Source organism: Bos javanicus, chromosome 27 (genome assembly GCF_032452875.1).
Source record: "Bos javanicus breed banteng chromosome 27, ARS-OSU_banteng_1.0, whole genome shotgun sequence".
Classification (NCBI taxonomy): Eukaryota; Metazoa; Chordata; class Mammalia; order Artiodactyla; family Bovidae; genus Bos; species Bos javanicus.
In genome coordinates, this window is record NC_083894.1 from 22811082 (window position 1) to 22830991 (window position 19910).

The window sequence follows — 19910 nt, forward strand, 5'->3', positions numbered from 1 at the left end:
TGGGCAATTCTTGCATGGTGAAGTGATGTGAAATAGAGCTAAAAAAGTAGAACTGGATCATTTGAAAAAGCACCTTATGTGTAATAAATGTGAATTTTGTTCCCAGCAGAGATCGAGGAGTCAATAAACATTTTATTTTGCTTTAATTCAAGCATATCAATATTTTTAATTTTAAAATATTTTATGAAAATAACACTGGATATGAAGAATTAATGCAAGGAGGAAACGGTTATTGTGATGTGAGCTGCAAGTCTATTATAAGAAAGATCACAGAAAAATGTATATTTAAGAAACATATCTGATGTCACTGATTTGATATTGAGGAAGAAGAAGATAGAGAATTGGGGGTAAGATAGGTTTATTATAAAAATTTCTATCAGAGAAGATAAGAAAACTTACCTGGTAAAACTGTATAAACTCAAGAAATGAGATATCAATTTTGTGCCATCTACATTGAACAATATGGACAGTTAGTTATGTTTTCTTTTAGGATTGAAAGTAGGGAAATTCTCATAAGTGATATATTTTAAAATGTGTGTGCAGAGGGCAGTTCAGGAATTATTGCTCTTCCTCTGAAACCTGAGAAAACAAGATTTTAAAAATGAACCAGACAATGTGAAGTTGTATCTTACAATTTATGACTGTATATGTTCCAGATATTTACTGAAGAGACTGAAATGTTTAAAGGAATTTTAAAATATATTTTGTTCCATTAATTTTAACATTTATTTTCAGATACAGATTTGCGTTTTAGAAAGGCTAGACTGTTATTACCCACCAGAGACACAGTATCATGGTAGTTAACATGTGAGATTCTATACCCAGATAACTGGCTTCAAATACTTTGTTATTTATTAGTTGCATGATTTAAAGCAAGTGACTTGTACTCTCCTTGCTGAAGTTTCTTCATCCGTAAAACAAGAATGATAACAAATAATACCATTATTAGTTGAGTACTGTAATTACCATGTGGAATAAATAATAAAAGTAAACACCCGAGTGCCCTTAGCAAAGGCTAGTAGGCCCTGATTTAATCATTTTTGTATATTGTCTCATTAATTCTTTATGAGAAGCCCACAGATTAAGGATTATTACCCTGTTTACTGATGAGGAAGTCGTGATACAGAGATGCTGAATGGCTTGCCTAGTCAAGAAGCCAGAGTTTGGCTGTCTCACTATTTGAATTTAAACAGTCAGGGTTCTCTGTCTTACAAGCACTTTATTTCTTCACTCTTTCTTGGGTGAATTTTATTTTAAGTTTCATAAGTAGGTAAGCTCATACATGTAAAGTATTTAGACGTTTACATGCATGTCCAGCATTGACTAAGTGCCAGCAGATGTTAATCGCTTTTCCTAGAACTACTCTTTTCTACTACAATTTAATAGTTCAAACCTTGAGAGAATGAATATCAGAAGCTGAAGTGCCTGGTGTACACACAACCTCTTACATGTACATTTTCTCACTAGTAGAACTGGTGCTTTTTATTAGAGAAGTCTCTATCGCAACAGCTTGTTGTTAGTAACATTCTCTCTGTTTTTTATATACTGGGTTTATTGTTTGTCTGACTTCCTAGATAATGAACTCCATAAGAGAAGACAGTTTGTCTCCTCTGTTTCTGTTTTATACACAGCAAAGAGCTGGACACATCATAGGCCCTTAGGAAATATTTATGATAAACAAAGGTGAACACAATAGAAATAAGAATAGAATCATTTTTCCCTTAGTCACTTGCATAGATTATAACAAAAGCATTGAAATGAGAACATAGTGCTTTATTTCTCTATGACCATTAACAAGGTGACAAGCAGGCCCTTGTCATAAAAAATGGGGATGTAAAAGAATCGTAAGAGAGGGTTCTCAGGCCCTCTTAATGGGACCATTGCCTTTCCCCTGGATCTCCTACCTGCTATGTCTGAAGAGAAGCGTAAGAAGGAAAGTATAAAAAAAATAATAATAAAATAAATACATTTTTAAAAAAGAAATAAAGTATATTTCTTAGCATCAAAGCAAAGATGCAGGTGGTAGAAAATAGTTGACTTCAATGAAGAAATTGTTCTTTCTCCAAAAGAGATATTTATATTAATGTACCATGCAGAATAATATAGCACCAATGGAACTTTTTACCCTTATAGACTTGTCGGTCTTATGCCTATTTGAGAGTTAATACCACCATATGATTTTCCCCCCTTCATGTTCTCAGCAAGAATAAACTCCAAGGGAAATTGCTATATATATATTTTAATATCTGAAACTAGACACTAGCTTTCAAAGATTTGGAGCACAGAATTATAAAGGATCATGAAGAGGGACTATTTTAAAAGAGTGAAAAACAATGATTTATTAGTGGAAGTTATTTTCTTATATGGAGATCTTTGGGAAAATGAGCACAATAAATGTTAAATTTGGTAAAAAGTAACTTCTTGATACTAATTTTCATCTAAGAATGTGTTTGTAATCAGATTTATAAATTAAGATTTCTTGAAATAGTTACTATTAGTTTTATCATATGTTTTTAATCACATGTGTATATTTTAATTAATTGTGTTGTGATTAATATAGAGAGTGTATATTGTGTAAAAGGTCATAGTGTGGACCTAAGAGGCATAAACCATGGTTCTAATCCCAAAAGTTGTCATTGGGGTGATACAAAGCACAGAAATGATAGTGTGACTTGTCAATGAAAACAATGCTCTTACATGCATTGCATTTTGTCTGTGAAAAATGTTACTCAATTTTGATTAATTTCACCTGATCACATTTTAATAAATCTGTATAACATATTATACTGATATCCACCTGAATACCTGTGGAGAATTGTTCATGACCTCTGATAGCTATATGTTTATAGTATAGTCAGTAAAAAGATTGCTGTTTTTATTATAGTAAAATTTTAATCTAGATATAAAATTTTAATTCAGAGGGGAAGTTTGGTGGAATCATGTAATGAAAAGGAAAGAATGCCAGGGATAGAACCTCAATTGGATCTCAGTGGTTAGAGTAAGAGAAGATTGATATGTTGTAAACAAAGAGATGCAATGATTAAACTTTCAATCCTAACCCAAATCTCTTTCTCTGTTAGATCAACTTAAATGCTTATTGCCTTTTTAAAATGAACTTTTCTTTCATCTTAAAATATTTAATAAAACATATCTATTTTAATATACTTACATAATCCTTGTATATTCTAATGATTATGCTCTTATGCTATAGATCACAGAATTTATGTTTAGTAATTCAAATAAGAGTACATAGTGTCATCAATTTTTAAAAATCCTAATAGTCATATGTATTATATAATAAAAATATTAAAATATATGAATGAAAATGCAGCTAACATATTTTTACAATGTTTTGAACTGCAAGGTGCTTTATAGGCTTCTGCTTTTTCTGACATTCAAATTAATTTCATTTTTTAAAAACATAGGCAACACATATTTAATTCTGCCAGTTTAAAATAAAATATTTTTGTGCTTTAGTGAGCCATCCTCTTTGTGCAGTTTCCTTACTGGGCATAATTATTTGCAAACAGTCCTTACTCCACAACCATATTGTTAACAGAATTTGAACATATCACTTGAAAGGAATGATGGAATTAATTAAATATACTCCATATATTTTCAAAAATGAATGTCTGCAGCATAGAAACACCTATGCAAAAAGGACTAGATTTATTTTTAACTACAGATAACACACTTTTGATTTGTGCCAAAAATAAATGAGTTGTGATGAGACAGGATGAAATTGGCATTGTTTTGTACAACTATGTCTCACTTTTGAGAACACATCTGTTCTTGAAACTGTAGAAATTTACTTTTAAAAATTAAGCCTTAGTTTAGACATACTAACAAAGTCCACTTTTAAAGGAAAATTTGTGTGTGTGAGTGTGTGTTTGTATATCTTTGCTTAGTGCTTTGCATCTAGTCAGAAGGGGCAAAAATAGCTTTAGAAAAAAATATATAAAATCTTATGTATATTCAAGTCACAAATTTCAAATTCTGTTCTCAAAAGAGTTTTTATATGATACATGTATGAAAGCATTTTATTTACATTAACATAGAGATGACAAACCACTTACATGTTAAGGATGACATTGGGAGAGATTTTCATAGTTTCAATATCTTGGGTACAGGCTCCATGAGGACAGGTATTGTTTTATATTTTGACCCCTGAAATGTCCCAAGCCTGTACTTAATATATTCTTATTATTATCAAAATATTTTTGTTCAATGAATAAATGAATGAACTATTTGTGAATGATCACCCTGCTTGTTTTAGACCATAAAAATATGAGAGTAGCCAGTTGTTAGTTACTTGTCTGAGGCAGTGGCAATAGCCTAGTACATAGATTTCTAAAACAGTGATACTGTCCTTCAAATAAATTATTTTACTGTTGAGTGCTCAATTGTGATAAAAGTAAACATCTAAGCAAGATTATTTATGCTGAAAGATAAGCTATCTTACATTCTCTTATTCTATATACCTTCTTTCTTAAATCATCTTATGATTTAGAAATCATTCCTACTTGAGCTAGATACATAAGGTAATATCAATTTTATGATGATGATTTATTTGTCCATTCAATAAACATTTAGTAAATGCTTTCCTTCAGTAGTGTGCCAGGTAGTGGGAATAAAATGTGTCAACATGACTCCAATGATTCTTGTCCCATGGACATTTCCTCCTGTGACAGAAACAAATTAAAAACAAGTAAACACATACATTAGCAAAATAAATATGTCTTGGGATAAGTTCTCTGAACAAAATAAATGGAGATCAGGAGTTTGAGGATTGAATGAATCTGTAGTTACAGTGATCAGGGGAGGCACTTTCAAGGAGGAAACATTTAAGCTTAGACCTGAAAGTTGCAAGTTCAGCTTAAAAAGGGACTTCCCCTTTTCTATAGCGTTTAACATATCTCCAAAGGCAGGCCTCTATGCCAAGGGAAGGGCGAGAAAAAGAGAAGTTACTTGCAGCAGTGATGTATGATAATCAGTAGTGTTGGAAATGTTTGCACCCAGTAGTTAATTCCTGTTTATCCAAATGGAAACATCCCTATTATGTCAAATAGTTATTAGGAAGCACCCTTATTATTTTGTATTTTTCAAACAGTGTTTGGGGTGTTAAAAGATCTGCTTAATATAAAACAAAGAAATAGAATTTTGATAATACCCAAACAAGTGCAATATACTTTTATATATAAAATCTTGACTATATTTCTATTTTTTATTTGATTTCTTTATTTTATACATGTTTCCCAGGATAGTCCACTGGTCTTACAGTCTGACAGGAATGTAACAGTGAATGCAAGAAATCACATGGGGCAGTTAACTGGACAGCTGACAGTAGGTGAGTGCTTCGGGGTAAAGATTGCTCACACCATCTTACTCCATTTAAAGCTCTGTGGTTGTTTAAATCGGGGAAAGCAAAATATATTCTTTCTCTAATATATTATTTCTCTCTGTATACAGACATTCCTGTACAGCCCTATTAGCTTTCACAGGATTTGATTTGTCATAGGCTAGCTAAGGTCATTGTTACTCTTGTCAATGTGTTAATGTGAGACTGAATTACATATATTTTGCTCTTATTACTCTTGAATTATGAAATGCACCATTTTCTAACAAATATCTCCCTAGTATATTAAATTATAGTAAATAGGCTTAAATAAACATGAAATGCAACATCATTTATCTTTTTTATAAATAAATAATTTACTAAATATTATCTGCTTGTATAAATAAGAAATGGCATAATAATTGAATATAAATTTAACATTGACCAATTATAAATTTAATGTTTAAATTATATATAGTTAAGGTTTATAGGCCTTAGAAGTTGTAAATATGTTTATGATAAAGTATTATTAGTGTTTTCTCATTGTCAAAAATTTAGAGATTCATATTATATGGCATTGTTATTTAACTTAATTTCTATAAGAGGAATGGGAAATTAAGAGTCAGATATAATTATGTAAAACAAAGACTTGATTTTGGTTTAATTGCTAATATATTTTTGAAATACTGTATTTTTCTGTGGGAAAATTACCTAATACTTATTGATATTGTGTGTATGTGATAGTATATTATAAAGACTAAACTGCAATTTGGGGAGCTAAGTTATCTTTACCTTGATGAGAAATTAATTATAATTTAATGCAGATGTATATTTCCAGTATTTCTGATTAAATTACCCAAGAATATGACAATGAAATGTGAGATTTATAAATGTGAGCTTAATTCTGTCCACTTATTTCTAGGTATATGAAATATTTTTTGTTATGTATTCACTTCAATGAAGCCAAAAGTAAAACTTACATTGTGAAAGTTTTGTATTCCAAAAAATATATAATTAAATTTTATTTATAATTGTTTAATTTATTTTGCTTTTTCTTTGCACTATAAAATATGGTCAATAGATATCCATCAATTGCTGTAATTTGATAGTATTTTGTGGTATGATATCAATTAAAAGGGGCTTCCCAGGTGGCACTAGTGGTAAAGAATCCAGCTGACAAAGCAGTAGACACAAGAGACATGGGTTTGATTTCTGAGTCAGATAGATTCCTGAAAGAGGAAATGGCAACCCCAGTATTCTTGCTTGGGAAATCCCATGAACAGAGGAGCTTAGCTGGCTGGAGTCCACGGGGTCACAGAGTCAGACAGACTGAGCACTCGAACGCACGAACACACACACACACACACACACACACATCTATTACAAAGGGGAACTATAGGCTAATGGACTAAAAATTAGAGAGAAGAACTTTATCTATGGACACAAAAGTGATTCAAAAGCACCAGGTACTTAATTTAAATGTTCATGTCAGTTAACTATTGCTATGTTGGAACTACAGAAACAGGCCTAAAGTGGGCAGATTTTCCATCTCATTTTTTTCTTTTTAATGTAGAGAACTCTTAACGTAGAATAGAACTTTATTTTGCATTCTTTTCTAGATTTAAAAAAAGAAAAAGGTCCTTAGTGGAAATGCCAACCTGTAAATTAAACACACAAAGACTACATACCAAGGTCGACTGTCAAATACGATCACTACGTAACTAGTGTACTGCCTGTGGAGCAAAGTGGCTGTTTGATTATATGAAGGATAATCAAATATCATTTACATTTCACTGCCTGCTTTCCTGCAGGAAACATAAAGAATTGTAGCATTGGACTTATGTTTTCAACCACTGTTCTAAGTTAATTTTAATATAGAATCAATACTTGCCAGTTATGTATGGGAAAAGAGAGAAGAATGAAGAGAGAGAGGAGTGGTGGGTTGGGGAGAAAGATTAAGCTTAGTTTCAGCTGAAGCAAATCAATAAGTTAATGATGCTCCAGCATATTTCTGTGGAAGCACAGAAGCACACTCATTCCAGTGAGGCTTAAACTGAAAACTTTTAATATCCTGCTCCTCTGGGTGTACTGTTGATGACCTCCATCTTTCCACCACTTGGTATTTCTCATTAACCATACAGAAAACAAAGGAAGAGTAGATAAAGGGGAGTCGGAGAGGGATAATGTATTCACATCTGGAGTCAAACCACATAGCACTCCAGAAAAAAATTATCTCTTGGAGACTCTGTTTTCTCATCTCTAAAATAGAAATAAGGACATTTATTTAGACCTATACGTAAGAATTGGGGAAATTTCAGTGTCTGCAAATCTTAGGGAATTATGTTGCTAATCTGTTATTATTTGGATGATGGTGTTTGTAATTTTTGGTGTCACTTGAGTTACAAATACATTGTTAGAGTGTGAAAGATCTCATGATGCTTTTCTGTCCATTATGTCTGGAATTTTACTTGGGGAATACATGTTGTATTGTAATACTGTTGCAAAGATATACCACAAAACACATCACAGAAAGTGTGCTTGATGTGTGGATAATGCTTTAATCATGTCAGGATAAAATTATCTTTAGGTATAATTTGAAGAGATATTCAGACAAATTTAAGTAAGCTATTCAATCACTGTTCATTTTTAATCATATTGACATAAAGTAACCATTTTAAGCCTCTTTTCTTATTTCCTTTTTTTTCTTAATTTTTCAGTTTTTATTTAGGGACATGGTCCTGGGCATGGTCATATATATATATATATATATATATATATATGAAGTAAAGGTGTTAAGTCGCTCACTTGTGTCCAAGTCTTTGAGAACGAATAAACTGTAGCCTTCCAGGCTCATCAGTCCATGGAATTCTCCAGGCCAAGATACTGGAGTGGGTTGCCATTGCCTTCTCCAGGGGATCTTCCTAACCCAGAGACAGAACCCAGGTCTCTGGCATTGCAGGCAGATTCTGAGCCACTAAAGAAGCCCATATAACTATCTATCTATCTATATATAGATAGAGAGAGAGAGAGAACCTGCCTGTCAGTGCAGGAGACATGAGTTCAATCCCTGGGTCAGGAAATTCCCTGAAGAAGGAAATGGAAACCCACTCCAGTAGTCTTGCTTGGGAAATCGCTTGGACATAGAAGCCTGGCAAGCTACAGTCCATGTGGTCACAAAAAAGTCAAACACGGATATCGACTGAACAACAATATATGCCAATCCAGGCATGATAAAAGCTAAAGCTAAGTATTTTACCCTTGGATAAATTTTTAAAAAGACAAAATTTGTGTGTGCTTGAAATTCCAGGCTTTACGTAAATTTCTGATATCAGAATCTCCCCACAAAGTTTGACTCTAATATTTTATGACCTTCATAACATAGTTGAAGATCAATGAACTCAAGATTTATTCCTACAGATTTCTCTTCATAGAATAAAGCTGAAAGAAAGGTATAAGATTATTAGCGGAAAGTGGGTAGAGAAAGTACAGGATCCCAGAAGTTCAGACTCCTTGAAGAAAAAAAAGAACTTAATTCTCAGAATCATTCTCCAAGTCAAATTTCCTGTTTTTTCAATCTGTAATTCCTATGTTTTCAGGTCATTCCTTTTTTATACGAGAGATGAAAACTGTCTGATTTTAGGTGTTACATATTCATATATGTTGATAGTATGATACTTTATATTTTTCAGAACATTTCAAACAATGTAGATAAAATATGTAAATCATGGCAACCCACTCCAGTACTCTTGCCTGGAAAATCCCATGGACGGAGGAGCCTGGTAGGCTGCAGTCCATGGGGTTGCGAAGAGTCGGACACGACTGAGCGACTTCACTTTCCCTTTTCACTTTCATGCATTGGAGAAGGAAATGGCAACCCACTCCAGTGTTCTTGCCTGGAGAATCCCAGGGACAGCGGAGCCTGGTGGGCTGCCATCTATGGGGTCGCACAGAGTCGGACACGACTGAAGTGACTTGGCAGCAGCAGCAGTATTGTGAAACTTATCATAGTCACTCAGGAAAATTCTACAATGTGATCTATAAAGTAAAAACCATTTCCATAGGGCAGTGCAGATGAAATATTGTCATGCAGTTTTTATATAAACATTGTTCATAATACTGATAACAGTGATAATTAATGCTATAGTAATTAGATTTCCTAAAAATGTAATAATCTTTAGCACAGTATAATGGGGATAATTTGTTATCTTTTATTTACCAATAACATTATATTGATCTATAATGGAAAATATTTAAACTACTCTCGTAAGTAGTTTAAACAATATAAATGTTAATTTCAGCAAAACAATTCAGTTTTTTTTTTTTTTTTGTAGCTCTTAGCCAATTTTGATCAAGGTATGGAATTCTATATTGCTTTTTCTTACATTCCCTTACAGGAATTGCTTATCTTTGATAAAGCAATAGCTAAAAGTAATAAGATATTTTTTCCATCTCTTACACCTTTTGTCATCAGTCTATAGTTGAAGGATACAAATAAAAGGATAAACTGAAAAGTTGAACAAGGAATGATAGTAGTGGATAGAACTAGTTTTTGTTCTTAATTATTTTTCTTCTATAGCCCCCTTATTTAAATCTCAGTCACAAGCAATGATGTTTGAGAAACCTAGAATGGCTGTTAATGGGGTCCTGTGTCATAAACAAGTTCCATGATGCCATGTCTACCATTATCCCAGTAAAGCATTAAGACTAATTGTGTATTAAATAATTATAATATCATTGTTCTAAAATTTACTTTTCAAATGTGCTAAAAATCACAACTGTATGCTTCAAATGGAATCTCATATGTCATCATAATTTTACTTGTTTAGCACTCAATACATTTAGAGAATCAATTAACTCCTAGGAACTGCTAGCTATTACCATCGGATCATTTACTCATCTTTGATATTCTTAAATCCATTTATCAAAAATCAGTGACATAACCAAATTATATAAAAACCTTAATTATAATCTACCAATATAACACCTCATTTTTTTCTTTATTCTATACTTCTTCAATGCTCAGAGTCATGGTTGTCTTAAGTCTGACTCTTTGGTAATAAGAGAGAATATAATTTATAAGAAGTTAAACAAAATATTTACATTTAGTGCTAGTTTTCTTTTAACATTTCAAATTTTGAGGCTTAAACACCATATAATAATGAAAATGGTTATTAATAGCTTCTGCAGCAGGGTTGATTCTGTGATTTCTTCTGAAAGAGCTTGCCTTCATTGCTTAAGGGGATTTATGAGGGGGCCCATCAGGCAGTAGGACATATAAGCAGTCTCTCTACCCAAATAAAGGTGTCTGTACCTATTCTTTGCCTTTTCCAGGGGCTGTCAATCAGCTATGCACTTAGAAATCAAATATGTTTTACTCATGTCTAGAGAAGATACACTGAAGAAGAGACCGGCTACCCACTCCAGTATTCATGGGATTCCCTGGTAGCTCAGACAGTAAAAAAAATCTGTCTGCAATGCAGGAGACCTGGGTTGAGAAGATCCCCTGCAGGAAGGCATAGCAACCCACTCTAGTATGGAGAATCCCATGAACAGGGGAGCCTGACAGGCTAAAGTCCATGGGTTGCAAAGAGCCGGACACGATTGAGCAACTAGGCACAGCACACCTCAGAGAAGATAACCTTGATAAAAAAACTTACAAATTAATTATGGTTCTGTAAGGAAAACATTTTTATTTGATTTGTTTTCTTAACATTTTGAGTAAATATACACAAATGAATGCAGTCTATAGGACAAAACAAATATTTTTGAAATATATTAAGTGTGTAAGAATACAAGTAAAAATGTACTAATGTACAAAATTACATTTAGTACATTATTTGTCCATAGGAAAGCCATTTATAGCCTATTGATTACTTAAACTATATCGACCTTCCCCGTAATAAAGGTGTAAAGCGAAATGTGACTGATGGCATAATCCCACTATATTTAAGGAGAAACGTATAAGCTTCTTACAGGAAACCGGATATTCTTCTTTACATACACTGAATTACAAAGTATACATTGTTTAGTTGAAAGAAAACAAGATGATATAGTGTAGACTATTTTTAGCATCTATGTCAAAAGAAGCATTGGGTGTGCTAATACTCTGGCAAAATGCTTTAAAGAAGGTTGAGCTCACAATAGCAAAATGCTGTTATATAAAAGCATTATAGGGAGCAAGAAACATAACATGTTTACCAGTTCAACTTAATTCAGTTCTAAGAATATAGCTTTATCTGCAAGAGATCATGTGTGTGTCTTTTAAATATTCCTTAAATGACATGCACTTACACCTGGGTTTGTTATTGATCAGAGAAAGTAAGAACCCAAATCCTCAGTGATTGTTACTGGATCTTTTCATTTAAGAAATAAAGTGAATCAGTAATAAAGCTGACATCCTTCGGTAAAAACTGAAAACTAAAAACTGAAAAAGTTTCAACTATGTTGATGTCTCTGCTCACCTCAGTACATCCAAGACAGACAGACAGACAGAGACACACTCATACCCACAGCCACAGCAACAGGCCTCCCACAGAACTGGTACATGGAGAGTACTGGGAATCATTCCTGAGTCTACTATTGCATACAGCAGGCTTGGTTGACACGGCAGCATTTTATTTCATGCAATTAATTAATTATGCCGCAGGTTAATTTGTCTTGAAGCTTTTCCAAAAATCATGGCAAAATAAAAATGCAGTAACACAGGCAGTGAGTAAAATAACATATTTTTTGCAGTAGCAAATTCAAATACAAATTTATTGTGCATATGTTATATAGAACAATAGCTTAAATATGTTTATAATGAGTTTTAAATAACATAATTTTAAGGGAAATGCTACTATTAAGAATTTAATATACACTAATGCAAGGAGATCCAACCAGTCCATTCTGAAGGAGATCAGCCCTGGGATTTCTTTGGAAGGTATGGTGCTAAAGCTGAAACTCCAGTACTTTGGCCACCTCATGCGAAGAGTTGACTCATTGGAAAAGACTCTGATGCTGGGAGGGATTGGGGGCAGGAGGAGAAGGGGACGACAGAGGATGAGATGGCTGGATGGCATCACTGACTCGATGGACGTGAGTCTGAGTGAAATCCGGGAGTTGATGATGGACAAGGAGGTCTGGCATGCTGCGATTCATAGGGTCACAAAGAGTCGGACACAACTGAGCGACTGAACTGAACTGAACTGAATGCATATTAGACTGTCAAAACCACTGAGCATGTTTCTAATGTTCCACAAACTTATGCTATACATCTGAAGGTCTCACAATATCAGACACAAAATATGCTTGCTAAAAAGGCATTCTAATGTGACTAATTATTAAGATGTTTTAGAAAACCAAAAAAATCAGCCCATAAATTTAAAATTATCTTTCAGATCAAATTATCTTTAAATTATAGGAATATATGGATTTTCACTAATATTATTATGAATCTAATCATATGAATTATATATCACATTATTGTAGAAGAGTATGTTGACCTAGAAAAACCATAATTTTCTCATGCTTTGATAGTTAATAACATAGATAAAGGGGCCAACCTAATCCGAGATGTGTCATTTCCAACTCTGTGACCATATACAAATTACTCTGGGCAGTCTCTCCAGGCATCTGTGAGAATCACACAAGTACTAATACAGTAGATGTGAGAATGAAATCAGTGAATATATGTGAAGTGCTTGGAACATTTCCTGGAGCAGGGTATGCATTATGTATATGTTAGTAACTATAAATTTTATTTCATATACCTGTAAATAATTCTGTGTAATTGACCAAGCCTCTCAATTTTATTTTCCTTATCTATAAAAGGAATATTATTTAAGATTGTCTCCATGGTTCTTTCCTGTTCCAAGTCTTAAAGTGAAAAATTATTTTTTTTATGTTTAGAGAAATTAGTTGATAAATCCTTTGGTCAATTAACTTCCCCACACTCCTGACAAAAAATGACATCTAATTTGATTATTGACATCTTAGCCCCAAATTATATGCACATATTTTTCATTGAAATGGAGAATGTAAATAAGCGCAATTAAATCAGCATGTTGTAATTCTTTCATCAGATTTTGGCTTATAAAAGTTTGTTTCTTATTGAAAGTTAATCCACAAAATAATTCAGTAAGTGCCATCAGCTTATTTTTGTCTATACTAAACATCAGCATGTTTTGTCCCTAAATGAATAGAGAAAAATGTAGATGAGGGTTTTATAATAAATATTTAAAGACCCCTAAAGTGACATGTAATCTTGCGTTAAAGCAATTACTGTGAACACCTGGGAATCGCTTAATTGACTGCAGATGGTGTAGGACATGTAAAAAGTAGAAGGTTACAGATTATTCTCACGTACCAAATTTATGTTTTCTGTCATTGACTCATTTTTTTAACTTAGAGAATACTGTAATATTCTGGGACAACTTAATAAGGATGAGCATTTTATGTAAAATAAGTTGTGCAAACCTTGAAGAGTGGATCTACAAAACATTTAGGATTAACTTTGAATGTACATTTTAAATGATTAAATACATTGTTGAATTTTTTGTTCATTATTAAAATTCATTCATTCATTTACATTAATTAAACTAACATTAATTTATCAGTTTAGGAAATAAATGCCTCTGATATGAGGGAAAAGATGGCATTCCTGGAAATTAGGACCCCAAATCAGTATAACTCAGGTATAGAGTTATAATGCCTGAAGGAAAGACAATAATGTACATTTTTGAAACATTTTATTACAGTATTTTATATCATGTGTTAACATTCTAAAGCATTATACTACCTTTTAAAGTTAGTGTTTGTATTTAATTTAATAATTTCTCAAGCATCTGTATATTTAGGAGTGCAGCATCAAGTCATACCAAGAATATTTCTTCCTGGAGGATCTAGACCAAGTTCTGAAAGAATGGTCTGGCTAGTCTTGTCCAGCATGTACCTGCCTCTGTCCTTCTCTTCCAGGGTTTTGATGCCTTAGTCTGAGATCAGTCACTGCGTTTCCACCAGGCCATCTCCACTCAGCAGTGCTCTGTGCTATGGTACTAAGGCCAGCCCTCCAAGGTGTTGGCCTAGACTTCTCAGAACCAAAGGTTGCCCATCGGCTAGGATTGTCACTGGATCCCAAGGCTTTGTTTGACAGGAAAATGGCTTTGAACTTGCTCTCCTTCTGGCAAAACATATGTTTTTCAACATATAGTCTTTGGTAATAATGCTGTTAGTTGTCAAAGAAATAAATCTAGTCTTGAGTATGTAGACATGAGAATGAGAGGTGAAATATGGTAATTATAATCATATTAATAGTATAAAAGTGGCAGACACCTGCATCATAGCGCTCTCAGGCCAATCCATCTCTTTATATAATGATAAACAGAGATAATACGGATATTTTTCAACAAATATAATGCACATATTTGTGAACAGTTTCTAACTTCATAATACTGAGGAAAGCACTGAAGAGATGGATAAACATTTTATTCATTCTATAATTATGTAAAACTATTCAGAATATGCTATGACTATAGCTCAGTATTTCAACTTTAATATTAAGCAGTTGCAATACTTTTTTAAAAAATGATACATTACAGAGCTCATCAAAGGATCTGTGTGCATGGTAGGTACATCCTGTCTGACTCTATGGACTGTAGGATAAAAGTAGAATAAACAAAATATTGGGCTTCCCAGGTGGTGCTAGTGGTAAAGAACCTGCGTGCCAATGCAGCAGACACAAGATTCATGGCTTCAATCCCTGGGTCGTGAAGATCCCCTGGAGGAGGGCATAGAAACCCACTCCAGTATTTTTGCCTGGAGAATCCCATGGACAGAGGCTATAGTCCATGAGATTGCAAAGAGTTGGACACGACTAAGTGGCTGAAAATGCACACAAAACAGTAAAATAGCGGTTTCCATTTTCATATTTTAGGCATTTAATTAGCATTATGGCTATATGACTTACCTGGAATTAATGAGTCTACAGCCTATACACTGAGCCCAACTTTGTTTTTAATGAGGCTCCATTTGTGGGACCTCAGAACTGCAGGTGTACTTGAGTTTCATGTATAATTGACTTACAGAACATGCAGTTTTGTGCTGGCATTAAAAAGAAACTTGTCTTTGGAAATTGGGTTAATGGGGCCTACAGTTCACAAATGTAAGGTTATGAGACTAATTATCAGCAGACATCTGGTGGTAGGGAGCTAAATAAAATGTAGGAGTCCATGTGTACACAGATTATTTACTTCAGTATCAGGGGCCTTACATGACATCTCAGCCAAACCTAGTCTACAAAAGAACAGTACTAATTGCCAGGTCATGGAATAGAGGGAGATAAGCCATCAGAGGCCATTATTTATGATGGTCCAGATCTGAAAACTACATTAGCTCTTTTTGCTTAAGATTCATTTCATATTATGTATCTATTTTTATATATAATTTTGGAGATATTCCAAGTAAGATAATGCATCATCAGAAGAATATAGCATGGGAAGAGAAAATTGAGTATAAGCATAGGGGAAAAATAGGCCATAGCAATTCTTTTTTCCAAGTTTTTAGTGGATTTTTGACAATACACTTGTAATGAGGAGACAACATTTCCAAAATCTCTTAAAAGCACCATAAGATTAATGTCAATCCTTTAATCTGCATTTGTTGGTTAATGTATCTAATCAGCTTTGCAATATTTTTTCACAATATTATCTTTGGATATTTTGTCTTGTATTCGCCTGAAATCAATAATACCACTCCTATACACTCCTTTTATGTAATGATTTTGGCATGGCTTTTTTGAATCTTCCATTCTGAGGTCACATGCCTGCTGCTTTGCTTTCTAAATGCTCACAAACACTACAGTCTAATGTATAATACTCCATCTTCCTTTAACCCCCGCCCCCAAGGAATAAAAGCATGCTGACGACTCAGACTGCTTGGACCTCACATTCTCTCATGTCACAATATTTAGAACAAAACCTCTCATTTTCATCTTACATTATTTTGCCATTCTTTATCATTCTATGAATATAACAGGCCAGTCATGCAGTTTTTTGGGGAGGGTAGGGATTTGTGGGGCAGGTGATTCTAAAGGAATAAACTTCCTTTCCCCAGGTCTCTGTGTTCTTGAGTCTTCGTGACTGTCTCCTTCCTCTCCTCCCCTGCTGGCTCATTTCTCACCCAGTGTGTGAACTATTTTAATGGAATCAGTAAATTTATCCACAACTCTTTACAAGGAGACTAGTCAAACAAAGTTCCCATTTAATCATAGGTATTTTCACATTCAAAGCTCTGAGAAATCAAAAATTACAGTTTAAAAAATTATAAATTTACAAAAATTACAATTACTGAAATAAAAGATATGGATGGTATCAAGTGCCAGAATGGATGCAGAGCTCCTGGAATACCTACACTGTGCTACTGGAAGTGCAAAATGATCCCGACACTCAGGCAAAGATTGCCTGTGTCCTATCAAATTAACAAGGTCACATGGGTCTTGTTAAATCACTTTTAATAAGATCTGTGGTACAAACAGCCTCTTACAACAACAGAAGAGAAGATTCTACACATGGACATCACCAGATGGTCATTACCAAAATCAGATTGATTATATTCTTTGCAGCCAAAGATGGAGAAGCTCTATATAATCAGCAAAACCAAGACCAGGATCAGGCTGTGGCTCAGACCATGAATTCCTTATTGCCAAATCCAGACTTAAATTGAAGAAAATAGGGAAAACCACTAGACCATCCAGGTATGACCTAAATCAAATCTCTTACAATTATACAGTGTAAATCACAAATAGATTCAAGGGATTAGATCTGATAGACGGAGTGCCTGAAGAACTGTGAACGGAGGTTCGTGACATTGTACAGGAGACAGTGGTCAAGACCATTCCCAAGAAAAATAAATTCAAAAGGGCAAAACGGCTGTCTGGCGAGACCTTACAAATAGCTGAGAAAAGTAGAGAAGCTAAAGGTAAAGAGAAAAGGAAAGACATACCCATTTGAATGCAGAGTTCCAAAGAAGAGCAAGGATGGATAGGAAAGCTTTCCTCAGTGATTGATGCAAATAAATAGAGGAAAACAATAGACTGGGAAAGGCTAGAGATCACTTCAAGAAAATTAGAGATACCAAGGGAGCATTTCATGCAAAGATGGGCTCAATAAACGACAGAAATGGTATGGACCTAACAGAAGCAGAAGATATTAAGAAGAGGTGGCCAGAACACAAAGAACTATACAAAAAAGATCTTCATGACCCACATAACCACAATGGTGTGATCATTCACATACAGTCAGACATCTTGGAATGCAAAGTCAAGTGGGCCTTAGGAAGCATCACTACAAAGCTAGTGGAGCTGATGAAATTCCAGTTGAGCTATTTCAAATCCTAAAAGATGATGCTGTGAAAGTGCTGTATTCAATAGGCCAGCAAATCTGGAAAATGCAGCAGTGGCCACAGGACTGGAAAAGGTCGGTTTTCATTCCTATCCCAAAGAAAGGCAATGCCAAAGAATGCTCAAACTACCACACAATTGCACTCATCTCACGTGCTAGCAAAGTAATGCTAAAAATTCTCCTCACCAGGCTTCAACAGTATGTGAACCATGAAATTCCAGATGTTCAAGCTGGTTTTAGAAAAGGCAGAGGAACCACAGATCAAATTACCAACATCTGCTGGATCATCGAAAAAGCAAGACAATTCCAGAAAAACATCTGTTTTGCTTTATTGACTATGCCAAAGCCTTTGACTGTGTGTATCACAACAAATTGTGGAAAATTCAAGAAATGGGAATACCAGAGCACCTTATCTGCCTCCTGAGAAATCTGTATGCAGGACAAGAAGCAACAGTTAGAACTGGACATGGAACAACAGACTGGTTCCAAATCAGGAAAGGATTGTCACCCTGCTTATTTAACTTATATGCAGAGTACATCATGCAAAATGCCAGGCTGGATGAAGCACAAGTTGGAATCAAGATTGCCAGAGAAATACCAATAACCTCAGATATGCAAGTGATACCACCGTTATGGCAGACAGCAAAGAACTACAGAGCCTCTAGATGAAAGTGAAAAAGGAGAGTGAAAAAGCCGGCTTAAAACTCAGCATTCAAAAAACTAAGGTCATGGCATCTGGTCCCATCACTTCATGGCAAATAAATGGGGAAACAGTGGAAACAGTGAGAGATTTTATTTTGGTGGGCTCCAAAATCACTCAGATGGTGACTGCAGCCACGAAATTAAAAGGCACTTGCACCTTGGAATTAAAACTATGACCAACCTGCTGCTACTGCTAAGTCACTTCAGTTGTGTCGGACTCTGTGCGACCCCATAGACAGCAGCCCACCAGGCTCCCCCGTCCCTGGGATTCTCCAGGCAAGAACACTGGAGTGGGTTGCCATTTCCTTCTCCAATGCATGAAAGTGAAAAGTGAAAGTGAAGCCGCTCAGTCGAGTCTGACTCTTCGAGACCCCATGGACTACAGCCTACCAGGTTCCTCCACCCATGGGATTTTCCAGACAAGAGTACTGGAGTGGGTTGCCATTGCCTTCTCCGATGACCAACCTAAAGAGCATATTAAAAAGCAGAGACATTACTTTACCAACAAAGGTCCATCTAATCAAAGCTATGGTTTTTCCAGTAGTCATGTTTGGATGTGAGAGTTGGACCGTAAAGAAAGCTGGGCACTGAAAAATTGATGCTTTTGAACTGTGGTGTTGGAGAAAATCTTGAGAGTCCCTTAGACTGCAAGGAGATCCAACCAGTCCATCCTAAAGGAAATCAGTCCTGAATATTCATTAGAAAGACTAATGCTAAAGCTGAAACTCCAATACTTTGGCCACTTGATGTGAAACACCAACTCATTGGAAAAGACCCTGATGCTGGGAAAGATTGAGGGCAGGAGGAGAAAGGGGACGATAGAGGATGAGATGGCTGGATGGCATCACCGACGTGATGGACATGAGTTTGACTAAGCTCTGGGAGTTGGTGATGGACAGAGAAGCCTGGCATGCTATAGTTCACAGGGTCGCAAGAAGTTGGACATGACTGAACAAATAAACTGAACTGTAGTACAAATCTAACCATAGTTCTTTCTCAGGCATCGAAAGTGTATAATAAAGTGTCATTTGCTGCTAAGATCCTTGTTGTGTTTGGCTGGGATCCTTACTAACTATTGAAATCACTGAGTCCTCATTATTGATTGAAAGTTAGCTTAGCATCATTTCATGTTCAGGCTTGGTTACTAAAATTATTTGCAAATAATTTCCAGCAAGCATTACCATTACTAAAGCTTCTTCTACCTGTTTTTTGTTCTACCTGTTTTTTGTTCTACCTGTTTTTATGTTTATGCTTCTAATTGTTACATGATATGCTGCTTTATCACACATAGGCGGGTAGCTACCAAATATACCTCTAAATTTTCTTCTATTTTTCTTTAATCACAAGATTTAAAGATTTAATCACCAAAAAGCCAACCATTCTTGGGTGTGTCCACCTGATGGTCATGCTTATCTCAAACTCAACAGGAAACTAACTACTGGGTATTTTCAAGACGCTAACAAATAATCTATATCTGCCTATGTATTTAGTTTTAA

The 19910-nt window shown here is 34.7% G+C and overlaps 1 protein-coding gene across 1 annotated transcript in view; it reads left to right on the top strand.

The window, feature by feature from the left end:
• SGCZ (sarcoglycan zeta) overlaps positions 1–19910 on the top strand; it is a 178171-nt gene that overhangs the window by 61323 nt on the left and 96938 nt on the right. The window contains exon 2 of the mRNA XM_061404030.1: positions 5260–5347. Within this exon, the coding sequence (XP_061260014.1) occupies positions 5260–5347 (88 nt within the window). The remainder of the gene's footprint in view (positions 1–5259; positions 5348–19910) is intronic.